Below are 12,669 nucleotides of genomic sequence, written 5' to 3'. Positions count from 1 at the left end.
TAAGTACGAGACGAGTTACAATGTAGCATCCTTTGTTTACACGCCTGCATGCACTGGCAACCCTAGCTGAGACCAGTGTGTTGGACTAAATACATCAGTATGCGAACATTATCACGTGACGAGATATGGTTACATACACCGGCCGATGGTTTAGCACTGTAGTGTTCTCTATTCATGATGCCAAAACTAGCGAATTCTATCCCAATCGCGTTAACTCTAAACAACGCTCACACCGTTATCTTCGTTTTTGAAAACGCAGTAATAATTAAATTGTTATAATTAATTAATCCTACAAACCTATTATTATTCAACGTGCCAGTGAATGTGTCCAGTCCCCTTCTCACGATCGATCTTCATGTCAATTTGTCGAAATTGTATTTTACTTGCACATTGTCTGAGGTGGTCTCTAATGGTCTTAAGTTAGTGGTTATCGTGGCACAAGTTGGAGATTAAAAGTCTGTTCACATAATTCGCGCCCCGTGGAAAAATTTCTGAATCTCAGGACTCCGAGCGACTATAGGCATGAAATTTATACCATGTTCAAGAAGCACGTGAGGATGTGGAGACAATGATGATTGGGTAGCTACGATTGTAACTAGAAGCAACAAGTTCCGCAATGTAATGAGCCCGCCAAGCAGAAAGAATGTACTAACAAATTAGTTAGGTGATCGTGTATCCATCCTGCTATGTCAAAGCAAGGCGGTACCGGTTCTAAAGCCTGGTTCACAATATTGACGCTGACGCTGGAATAGAAATTACTGAATCCTATCCCAGCTTTAGTCAACATCGAAGGATGCCCCCTGTGTCAAGGCGGTGGTTTACTTGTTTGATGTTGACAACGATCACGACAGATTGCGTAGGAGATGGAAGCCTATAGCATGTCGACGTCAACGTTCCCGCGGCCGCGTTTAATTAATTGTTGCTGTAGACATGCAGACAGCAACGACCCTAGCTGTAGTGTTCGAGTTGTTCTCTGCGAAACAAGAGAATTCGGCTAATGAGATAGGATTGCACTGCTTGTATACCAGTCTGGTCTTTAGTGAAGCATTTAAGAAGCCAAATCCGGTCTTTAGATAGCCGATTTCTAGCAACGTGGCACACAGCGACATCAAAGGCTGTTCACCAGACCCAATTTCGTCCGGAAGGATGAAGCGGCGGGGGTCTGGCTACGCGAGACTATAGAAATATTTGCGCGACGCGACGCGCCACGACGCACAGATCAGGTGGTCAGAAGCTCAAGTCCAGCGCGCATAGAGCTGTCAATTTAGGTAACCGCCGCAACTCCGACGCCGATCTCGGATCACCGGCGTAGCGTGGCCCTTAAGTTTGGTGGTCCGATAAATTAGACCGCAGACCACCCCCATTTCTCCCACAAGCCACGCCCATTTCTCCCACAAGCCACGCCCATTTCCTACTTTTCTAGCTCTCAGTTTGTAGATATCTAAGTAAATTAATATCAATTCAGGTTACAAATGAACTGTCGGACTGCGTACTGTCAGTGTGCGTATAAAGGAGTGGACACACTGTTACCATCCGTGCTAAAAAGGTTTTCGTGGCTTGCTGCAATCGTCAAAATTAGATGGCATCTCGATGACAATAGAATCTAGAAGACCAATTCAGTACAAACGACGTTGACCAATTTTAGCATTTCGCCATCTAGCGAGCAATATAGGTCTAGCTATAGTTTTTTAAATTAATAGATAGAATATATCTGGGGAGAAAGTATCGTGCAGTGCAAGCAAATCATTGGGTAGCGGAGCTGCAGGAGATTCCATTCTCCGGTCAATCGGGTTGTCGACCGTAATTACCTAGACTTACTTGAAAAAGAATTGATGTATAGGCTTCTGCATGCCTTTTTGATGCGGTCTTCTTCGACGCTGCCACTGCCGGATAGCGACGTCTCAAATATGTGATAGTCATGCGCACTTTAAGTGTCCACGACTTGTCAACAGTTACACTGGTTTTATCATACTGAAATAGAGATGTGTATTGTCACAGACATATTGTTAATTAATTAACGTTGTCGTCAATCGTCAATATACTACTCTGAGATTAAGGGGATTCTCACTGTTTTACTAAGTTATAATTGTAGTTCTGCTTGAAGAGAAGTGACACGCCCTAAATGTTTCGGAGGCTATTAGCCTCCCCACCTTCCCCTCAGCTTTCCCCCCGCTTTTCCCCCCGGACGCTACGCCGGTGCTCGGATCGTCGCAAAACGCGGTGGGCCGGTCGAGATCGCGAGTCCGAGACGAACGGTCACGTCGGATTTTGCCTCGACCGCCTCCGACGGGCCGAAACGAGACTTTGGCTGCCTGAAATGAGATGCGCGAATGTCTTCGCGGAAGTGACGTCATCCTCCACGAATAGATTATGACGTTTTAGGTGGGCAGAGTCTGAGATGGGAATGCTGGAACATGCGTACTCTGAGACGAACGGTCGCATCGGATTGCTTGGGGGCTAAAATTAACCTAAAATTAGATTGCTACGCGAATGTGTCTTCGCGGAAGTGCCGAATATGCGGGTGTGACGTGTTTGAGATGTTCGGGAACGCCCACTTCCGTCTGTCCACATGTCTGTCCGTAACGTCTGTCCGTAACGCGCCGATCGACATGACACCGGTCTCGCGGAAGGTGCGTCTTCATTGCAGAAGTGGCGTACAACGGTAGATTGCCAACACCCAGATTGCCACCGCCCATAGGGCGGGTAGTACTAGTAATATAATATAAATGCATTGTACTAGCAAGGTTTCTTGGCTGCTAGAGTTATTCGCTTAGTTGTATCCGAGAGTTCAGTGCACGAGTCCTCTAGCAGGCTAACTTGATGAATTTCCAGCCCACATTGTTTGATAGAATCCAGCAAGGCGTCTTCAGTCAGGAACAGGCTGCTAGAGAATACCTCATCACCGACTTTGATCCGTCTCTCCTCCAGCGCATCCGACAGCAGCAAATATCCTCCCGGTCGTAGCAGTTTGGATAATTTTACTAGGTTGCTTCTGTATTCATCCAGAGAGGCCGAACAACACAGACAGAAATGGACGGAAACGACGTCAAACTGAGGATTCATGTCTTCTTCGAAGAGCTCGTGTGGTTGCCGGAAGTCGCACTTCACCAATTTCGTAATCAATTTTTTTAGACTTTCAGTCCTACGTAGACATTCTTCTGGGTCCCTTTTCTCTAGCTCCCCGACCACGTAACCAATGACGTCACTAAAATCCAACGCATCCGGTTGGCTCTCCTTCCAACGCCTGATCTCTTCGAGTGCTTGCGAATTGATGTCGGTAAAGATAATCTCTCTAGTGTAAGGAGCCGCACTGATGAGGCTGTAAATCGTAGGTCCACCTCCGAACTCGAGAATCCTTGCGTCGTGAAGCTCGACCTCTGAGTAGAAGTCGTGAATAAACGATAAACGCTGTAAGAGATTCCGGATTGTTGCTGAGGAGAACGAGGCAGAACCGAGAGTGTAGTAGAGGCTGTGATACCTTCTCAAATGGAAGGTACACTCGAACGCTTTCGAGATGGCCGTCATCGGAACCGAATCTAGAAAGACAATGTAATTTAAAGAAATAATGTGTAACAGAAGATATGCAAATTTGAACATCATTACATCCATTGGCGTGGGCCTACGGCCGGACTGCCAAGCACTTCCGGAGGAAATGGTCTTGAGTAGTTCTAAATTGTTCCACGAAGGCATCGATCTCTAGTGATCGAAGCTCCAACTCAGGAGGACACTTGGACAGACAACAACGAAAGTGGCTAAGAGAATTCGGCCCGAATTAGGTAAGAAATGCTACTTAGTGAGGCAGTAGTCTAACTGAATAGACAGAATCCGGTCCGGCTTCGGTTCGCTTTGGTGCGAATACAGTGCAAAACAATACTTTGGTGTCAATTCGGTGTGAATACGTATAGCGGATGATGTGAATACGGTGAGAATTATGACTTTTGTGCTAGACATCTAGTTCGTCCAGAATATTTACGAATACTGTAGTAACTCAACTATTAGAACAAAGAAAGGCTACTTCGCGCTTCTTTACAACCAGAGCTCCACGTGACCGGGAGGCCTGTATCAACGCGGTACCACTATACTACAATCCTCTTTCCTTAGATAACACTCACATCAACCGCTACAGCTACCAAATCTTATGATTATCTACTAAACCGTGACTGCTGGTTCTTACAAATCTAGTCTGTCCGGAGGCTTCCGACATCTAACGGGATAACGTCTCTCTTCCGCTCCAGTAGTGAGGTCTGAATGTAAACTTGTTGTCTCTGGTGTTTGGATGGTATCACAGGTCTGGTTACCTCCGCTGGTTCTGGTTCCACCGCTGTGGTTGAATGGCTTTGTGGCTCTGTTATTAGAGTGTCGGTTGGATCTGGGTGTTCGTGTGTCTCTATATCCTCCTCCCTACTTGCAGTAGTTTGGCGGTGTGTCCCTGGCGTTTCATTGGGTGGGAATGACGTGGTGGTGGTAGTTCCATGGCGATGTCGCAGCTGGTCTATGTGTCTGTGCCACACTTTATCCGCTACTTGAACGTCATAAGACACTGGGCCCTTTTGCCTAACCACTGTTCCAGGTAATCACACTGGCCCGTGTCTGTAGTTTTTCACGAACACCCAGTCTCCGATGTTGAAACTCCGCTGAAGTACACGCTGATCATGGTTCCATTTTTGATGCGCTTGCTTCTGCTGCGCGGTCGCACCCAGGCTAGGGCTAAGGATGTCTATTCTCGATTTTAGTCGCCTCCCCATGAGTGCTGCTGCGGGAGATATGCCTGTGGTAGAGTGAGGTGTCTTCCGGTACTGTAGTATAAATGTAGTCACTCTGTCACTGATGTATCCTTGGGTGATTTTCGCCAGCCCTTGTTTAACAGACTGCACTGCCCTTTCTGCCAGCCCGTTTGTTGCTGGGTGGTAGGGTGCAGAGCGTACGTGCCTTATTCCTCCTCTCTGTAAGAAGTTGCTGAATTCACCACTTGTCAAAACAGTACCATTGTCTGATACAATTGTGTCTGGCAAGCCGTGGGTTGCAAATGACCATCTCAGTCTCTCTATTGTAGCTGCTGAAGTTGCTGTTTTCATCGGGTACACCTCTAACCATTTGGAGTGTGCATCAACGATGACAAAAAACATGTATTCCTGGTAAGGGCCTGCATAATCTAGATGAAGACGTGACCATGGTTGTGGTGGCCAAGTCCACGGATGGAGTGGGGCTTTCGGAGGATCGTGACGATGTTGTTGGCATTCATAACAAGTCTGGACTAAACTCTCTATGTCTCAGTCCATGTTAGGCCACCACACATGAGCCCTTGATAATGCTTTCATCTTCGAAACTCCGGGATGACAATCGTGGAGTTCTTCCAGTACTACTTTCCTTCCTGGAGGTGAGACCACTACCCTCGCTCCCCACAGGACACAGCCTTGGTGTACGGACAGTTTGCATCGGCGCCTTGCATAAGGTTCTAGCTCTTTTGCCTAACTTCCAGGCCACCCATTGAGTATGACTTTGTAAACCTGTGATAAAACAGGATCTCTAATCGTCCATCTTGCAATGTCTACTGAGGTCGTCGGTGATTTGTCCAAAGTATCCATCAGTAAGATAGTTAGTGTCTTCAGGAATCGGCACCTGCTTTGGCTTGTCTGGAAGTGGTAGTTTGCTCAATGCATCCGCATTGCTGTGATGCGTTCCTGGTTTGAAAAGAATTCTGTAGTCGTACGAGGCCAACTTCAAGGCCATCCTTAAATTCTCGCTGCCGCTTGTGTTGGTGTTGCTTTTCGTTCATTGAACAACGTTATCAACGGTTTGTGATCTGTGACCAACTGAAAAGTACGGCCATATAAATAGGTATGGACTTTGGTTACCTCAAAAATGCAAGCCAAGCCTTCCTTCTCAATCTGACTGTATCCTTTTTCTTCTTGATTTAGGGAACGCGACGCAAATGCCACTGGTTTTTCGGCTCCATCCTCCATAGTTTGTGATAGTACCGCCCCAATTCCATACTTTGACGCGTCACAGGACAGGACCAGTGGTCGTTTAGGGTCAAAATGCACCAACACCTGAGTGGATAATAAGAGTTCCTTGGACCTCTGAAACGACTTCTCTTCCTTTTTTTGTCCATCGCCACTTGCTGTCCTTTCGCACAACCTGGTGCAATTGTCCTAGTACTGTTGACAATCCTTTCATGAACTTATCATAATAGGTGAGAAGGCCCAGATATGCCTTCGGTTCCGTGACATTTGTTGGTCTTGGTGCTGCTCGAATACCTTTCACTTTCTTGTCTGCTGGCTGTAGCCCAGCCGCATCCAGTCTATGTCCCAAGTACTCTACTGATCGAGTCATCAGCGAGCATTTCTTTCGCTGTAGCCTGAAGCCTGCTTGTTTGAGGCGTACCAAAACTTGCTCCAGAATGGCCAGATGTTCCGTCTCTGTCCTTCCGCCAATCAATATGTCATCTAGGTATACCCCACCTGCGGGATATCCTGTAATACACTCTCCATCGTTCCTTGAAATATTCCTGGCGCTGAGTCCACTCTAAAGGATAATCGTGTATACTGAAACAAGCCCTTGTGTGTGTGTTCACTGTTACTAGTCTTCTCGATTCTTTGTCTAGTACTAACTGCTGATATGCCTGCGACATATCGAGAGTTGAGAACACTGTGCAACCCGTCATCTTGGTAAAATGTCCTCAATCCTGGGTATAGGGTATCTGTCCAGCTTCACAGCGCGGTTAACTGTTAGTTTATAATCGCCACATAACCCAACAGTTTTAATCTTTCTTCAGGACAGCCACTACAGGTGCTGCTCAGTCAGCATGCGTCACGGATTCAATAATCCCTTGTTCCTGCAACCGACGAAGTTCAGTTTCCACCTTGTCCCTCAATGCAAATGGGACTGTTCTGGCTTTGCGGTATCTAGGACACTCCTTGGCGTCCATCAGTATTTTCACTTGATCGCCTGTGTACGTCCCCAGCTCTTCTCTGAAGACCTCTTCATGTCTCTTCAATACCTCCTCGAGAGACTTGTGGTACTCCACCTTGCAAATAACTGTCCAATCAAGGCGTATTTCTTTGAGCCAATCTCCTCCCAGTAGTGTGGGACCCGACCCACAGACAACTACCAACGACACTTTCTTGGATTGGTCTCCATATTGAACTTGCACCATTTTGCTTCCCTTCACACTGATTTGCTGCCCTGTGTATGTTCTTAATGTTACGTGGGTTGGTCTTAGACTTTCATTGATGCTAGTCCACAATTTTCTGTAAGTGTTTTCCGACATGATGGTGATGGAAGCCCTTGTATCGATTTCCATCTCAACATCTACCCCATTGATGTGCACTCGAACAGTCATTGGTGTTTCCCCTTTCTGGGTGGTGGTATTTATGCGATACACTTCATCATCCCTGTCTTCCTCACTCTGTGTATCCTCCTGTTCCATGGTCATAAAATTTTGTCTCTCTCTTGTCCGATCTGCTAGCTGCCTTTGTTATCTTGTTCTTACAAACCCTTGCCATATGACCAGTTTTCTGACACTTGAAGCAAGTTACTGCTTTGAACCGACATTCAGATGGCTGATGGCCCCCTCGTCCACATCGAAAACAACTGCAGCGCGCTAACTTCCCGTCGCCTACTTTCTTGACATCAACCTTGTGTGTTTGCAACGCTTCCTGAGTGTCACCTAGCCCAAATGTAGACGGCACCTGTAGCTCCGCAGTATCCGTTGCCGCCCTCTCATAGCTCACTGCTATTGTACCGCTTTCTCGTACGTAAGGTTTTCTTCCGTTAGCAATTTCTTCTGAGTGATGGTGCTGCGCAAACAGACGAAACGGTCACGTAACATCTCCTGGAAACAAACCTCTGGAAATTGACACGTCATCGCCAGATGACTGACTACTGCAGCAAACTGTGTGACTGTTTCACCCTCTCTCTGCTTCCTCAAAATTGTTTCATGTGTAGGGTTCTTGGCTCGTCAAGGGCTACCTTTACGAGGAGATGGGGCTGAAGTAGACTCCAATTTTAGGCAAATACTTCTTCTACAAGCACAGGACAATCCAAAACTTTTGAAATGAATCACTGGAAAAAATCTGACAAGAACGTTTCTGCTGACATACAAAATGAACTGTTGAAGGTCATGGCCTTACGCATATCGTGTGACATTGCGTCAGTTCTGAAGCAGACTTCTTTCTTCACCATCATGGTAGACGAGTCGACAGACTTTGCAAACAAAGAGCAGGTTGTCATATGTTTACGGTGGGTGGATGATAATCTGGATGCCCACGAAGAATTTATCGGTTTATATGAGGTAGACAACATTTCTGCAGCCACTCTAGTTCATGTCATCACGGATACGCTATTGAGAATGAACCTGTCTCTAGCAAGAGCTCGTGGGCAATGCTACGACAGGGCAGCGAATATGAGCGGCGCAAAGTCAGGAGTAGCCAAGCGGTTATCTGACGAAGAACCAAGAGCGGTTTTCACACACTGCTATGAACACGCACTTAACTTAGCATGCAGTGATGCACTGAAAAAATTCAAGATACTGCAAGATGCTCTGGACACTACGTATGAAATAACTAAGCTAGCCAAATTTTCGCCCAAACGACAGGCAATTTTCGTACAGGAGAAAGCTACCACATCACCTACTACACCAGAAATTCGCCTTCTATGTCCAACTAAAGGTGGACTGTAAGAGCCGATGCTCTTAAGAGTGTGTTGGATAACTATTCCGCACTCCTTTCAACCTGGGAACAGTCGTCAGAAGAAACTCGTGACCCCAAGCTGAAGGGTAGATTAGGTGGAGTTGCGCACCAAATGACTAAGTTCTCTTTCATATTTGGTGTAGCCCTTGGAGAACTTATTCTACGTCACAGCGACAACTTGAGCAGGACACTGCAGCGTGGAGATATCTCTGCTTCAGAAGGGCAAGCTGCAGCAGAGATTACTTTACGCACTCTGTTGTCTCATAGGACTGCAGACAACTTTGCCAGTTTTTGGAAGCATGTGAAGGATATGGCAACAGCTCTGGACATATCAGAACCATCAATGTCCCGCAAAGAAAAATACCCAAGAGGTTAGAAACAGGAACAAGTGAAGATGAGTCACCCGCAACGGTAGATCAATATTATCGAAAAATGTACTTTGAAGCATTCGATTTGATCTTCAACTGTATCACGGATCGTTTTGATCAGAAAGGCTTCCAAGTTTATAGAAAAGTTCAGGATGTCCTGCTTAAAGCAACGAGAAAAGAAAGTTATGCAGAGGATCTTGACTTTCTAATGGATTTCTACAAAGATGACTTTAGGTCTGATATTTTGAAAGCTCAGCTGAAATCATTTGCTGCCCTCGCTCACGAAAGATTTGCACGATAAATGATATCATTGCCATGTTGAAGTCTCTCTCATTAGGCCCAAGAAGCTTCTTGAATGAAGTCTTTAGGTTTGCTAGGCTTCTCTTGGTAATGCCTGCAACTAACGCTGTCAGCGAGAGATCGTTCAGCTGTTTGAGGCGAATTAAAACCTATCTACGATTGACAATGCACCAAGAAAGGTTAAATCACTTGATGTTACTGCACATTCATAGAGATCGTACAGACAAACTTGAATTGGTAGATGTTGCCAATGACTTCGTGAAAGGTTTGGAGCATAGACTTAATGTTTTTGGCACGTTTCTTGAAAGTGATACTTCTACACAGCACGCAAACTTCGGCTAAGCCGCTTTCAGTCCTGCTAATAACGTTTCATTTCAGGGTAATTTAGATTGTTCTTGTGTTCAGTGTTGAAATAGGCATGTTGGAGTTTGCTATTACGTGGCTAGTTGAAATGTGATGCTTGTGATCACGGTAATGAAAGTTGGATTTTCACACGGCGTGCACATGCACATTGATCAATCACCTAATTGATAAAAGACAAATATTAATTAATCATTTAAAGCGCGTTATGTCACCACGCCCCCTTAGCGTGCGTTAGGCCCCTTCACTCTTTATTTGCTTCCGACGGCCCTGAGGAGGGAGCAAAGTTCTATAGCGTTCGATTGGTAGTTCTGACAGTTCTAGAACTGTCAGAACAGTTCTAGCAGTTCTGCCTAGCGAGCTGGAATTGTTGGAACTGTCACGCCCTAAATGCAAAATTCCCGAAGGTTGACAAAGTGAAATGACGGGTACAGATGCTGAGGCCGTTGTGGACCTTCTTGTTTGTTATAATGAACACTTGTAGCGACCATCGGCTTGCCGAACACCAGAAGAACGACATTTGGGACTGATTACAGTGACCTTCTTGGCGCGAGCAGCTCCAAAAACCGAAAGCGAAAGCATTGCTGATGTTCGAACAGACTACAACGAGTGGAGTAGAAACGTTATGCTACTTCGTATTGACGCTTACCGGAAGTATGAGCCTTTGCGCATGCTCAACTTGCTGACAGTTCTAAGCGTTCGTTTGCTAGCAAGAGTTCTAACAGTTCTGACAGTTCCAGTTCTAGAACTGGAATTAGTATTCGAACGCACCCGTAGTAACTCAACTATTAGTTAGGACACAGAAAGGCTACTTCGCGCTACTAACAACCAGAGTGCCACGTGACCGGGAAGCCCGTATCAACGCGGTACCACTACACTACAAATAGTAATGAAATGAACAAGCTACCTGAATTATTGTATCCTTGCCGTGTCTAGGGCCTGCAGCAACAGCTGTACACTCATTGGAAATGCAAAAGCATCTGTCACGTGTGGTCAGCATGGCTATCACGTGTTATCAGCAAGCCAATCAGAATCAGACGTCATCATCTTCTTAATTAACAAGTGGGAAGTGTTGCACGTGAGAAGATGAATAGAGCGAGGTCAAAGCCAGTTCGAAGCGACGACTTTGTGTGCGATGATGAAGCAGGTAACTTTGTACCCCTTGGAAAAACGGTTTATTTGAAAGGTGGCGCATGTAGTTCTTCTAAAATTCACTATAAATCTACCTCGACAGCTACAGACCTGCCACTTCGTACAATGGTTTTGGTCAACGTCATCTGACCGTCGGTTAAAACAAAAAGTTTGATATCAATGCCTACTGCGGTATCCACTAGGAAACGGCCCTTCATCACTGTGGGTCTAGCGCAGAACCTAGAATGAAGCCATACAGGCACAAAAACGAATTTGGAGATGCAACAGACTGACCTCTACACGGCTATAAACATCGCTTACCTCGGGACCGTAGAAAATCAGGTTGTTACGAGAAAACGTACACACCACACTCCGCTACACAAACTATTGTAAAACTACTTACAAAGTAGCACTAACCAACTGTACACATCTATCTACACTATCTAAAAACTATAACTCTCAACAAAGCACATCCTCTGCTTGTACGACGCACAGCTTCGAGCTTCTGTTCGACAGCGACCACGCCCTGGCCACTTCTCTGATTAGACCGTGCGAAATGACCTGAAATGACCCCCGAATGCCGCAAAAAGTGTGCAACAGCAAACCTTCTGTACGTAGAGACATCTTGTATTCACCTACGCCGTTCTACTAGCCAGCGCGACGGTGCATTCTTGCAGACATTCGGTTCCGTTGCCATCAACAAAGCGACCGAAAGTATGACCACGCTTGGAAGAAAAAATTTCGTTGAGTAACGAAACCGCACTCCCAACTACGTTTTAGTGATTACGAAACAATACCTCTTCTCTTCGGAATCTTCGCTAACTTCCTCCGAATCCTCCTCTCAGTGTGCTGGACGGCCGATTTGGCCAATTTCGGCCGAAGTGAAACGTCCAACTACGAGTCGGAAACTCGCCAATCAAGCACGATCAAACTCTCTACGCCATCTTCTTCATCTTTCTCCAATAGAGAATATTGTCCGGATCATAAAGAGGAACGACAAGGAGATTTTGAAGTCGTCATTGTGCCGTGACGTCAGGGACGCCACCACGAACACGTTTGCAACCAAAAAATGCAAATGACCCTTGGCGTTGTCCTGTATGATTAGTTGAATGTAATTGCTAAGTTTGAAGCCCGTACAACGGCGTTTTCTATTATATAATCTATTTTTAAACGTGGGTGGAATATTCCACCTCGTGACGTCAGCCTTAGCGAACGTCGATTTTGCTTCTAACATGCTCTAGATAGACGTTTGAAAGACAAAACTTGGCATAATGCATCGCTAGCGTGTACTCTAACTGTTCTCCTTTAGACTTTACCAAAACTTGCACGTGTACCGAGAAAACGGAAGTCTGCTGAAGGAAGCTCACGCCACATACGGGATACATGTTTTTGCAAGGGGTACACGCGAAAGGTTTTCTCATGTTCGTAAATGTTGATCGTCTAGTGCATGGCAGCGTTTGTAGGGATAAGCGACTTGCTGCTAAAGTTCCGTTTTCTTGCCTCAGTAAGGCAGAAACAACGAGGGACCGTATTGAATTAGCAAGAAATCTTCTTGATGTTCTAGTTAGCAAAGAGGAGCAGGGTTCCTGCAATGTAAGTGGCAAGGTCTCCGGGAGGGGCACACTGGACATGCAGTCGCAAATTGAATGTTCTGAAACGTATGGTTATATGTGTTTGAACCAGACCTCTAGGTTACTCTTTTAACTTCGTTTTGTTTTTGTTTAGACCACTGCTTGATGAGACTTCCTCCAACGACAGAAGAAAATGCTAGGACTACATTATTGCAGTGGCGTAGAAAGCAATTAAAAAGTGGTGCGGCC

At 45.8% G+C, this 12,669-nt stretch overlaps 1 protein-coding gene and 1 long non-coding RNA gene across 2 annotated transcripts; one reads left to right on the top strand and one right to left on the bottom strand.

The window, feature by feature from the left end:
• Positions 1 to 2,686: 2,686 nt before the first annotated feature.
• On the bottom strand, positions 2,687 to 10,701 carry LOC134189055 (nicotinamide N-methyltransferase-like). Its single transcript, XM_062657287.1, has 2 exons — positions 10,626 to 10,701; positions 2,687 to 3,536 (listed from the first exon to the last, which is right to left on the bottom strand). Exon 2 carries the CDS (start codon positions 3,523 to 3,525, stop codon positions 2,737 to 2,739), a length of 789 nt encoding a protein of 262 aa, XP_062513271.1. The 5' UTR covers positions 3,526 to 3,536; positions 10,626 to 10,701; the 3' UTR covers positions 2,687 to 2,736.
• Positions 10,702 to 12,260: 1,559 nt separating this feature from the next.
• LOC134188434 (uncharacterized) lies at positions 12,261 to 12,669 on the top strand. The gene is made up of 3 exons (XR_009971345.1): positions 12,261 to 12,353; positions 12,414 to 12,507; positions 12,575 to 12,669. It is a non-coding gene; the product is annotated as an uncharacterized LOC134188434 (long non-coding RNA).

The sequence above is a fragment of the Corticium candelabrum genome, chromosome 13 (assembly GCF_963422355.1).
Source record: "Corticium candelabrum chromosome 13, ooCorCand1.1, whole genome shotgun sequence".
Lineage (NCBI taxonomy): Eukaryota > Metazoa > Porifera > Homoscleromorpha > Homosclerophorida > Plakinidae > Corticium > Corticium candelabrum.
Note: the sequence above shows the minus strand (reverse complement) of the source record. Positions and strands in the feature narration are given on the sequence as shown.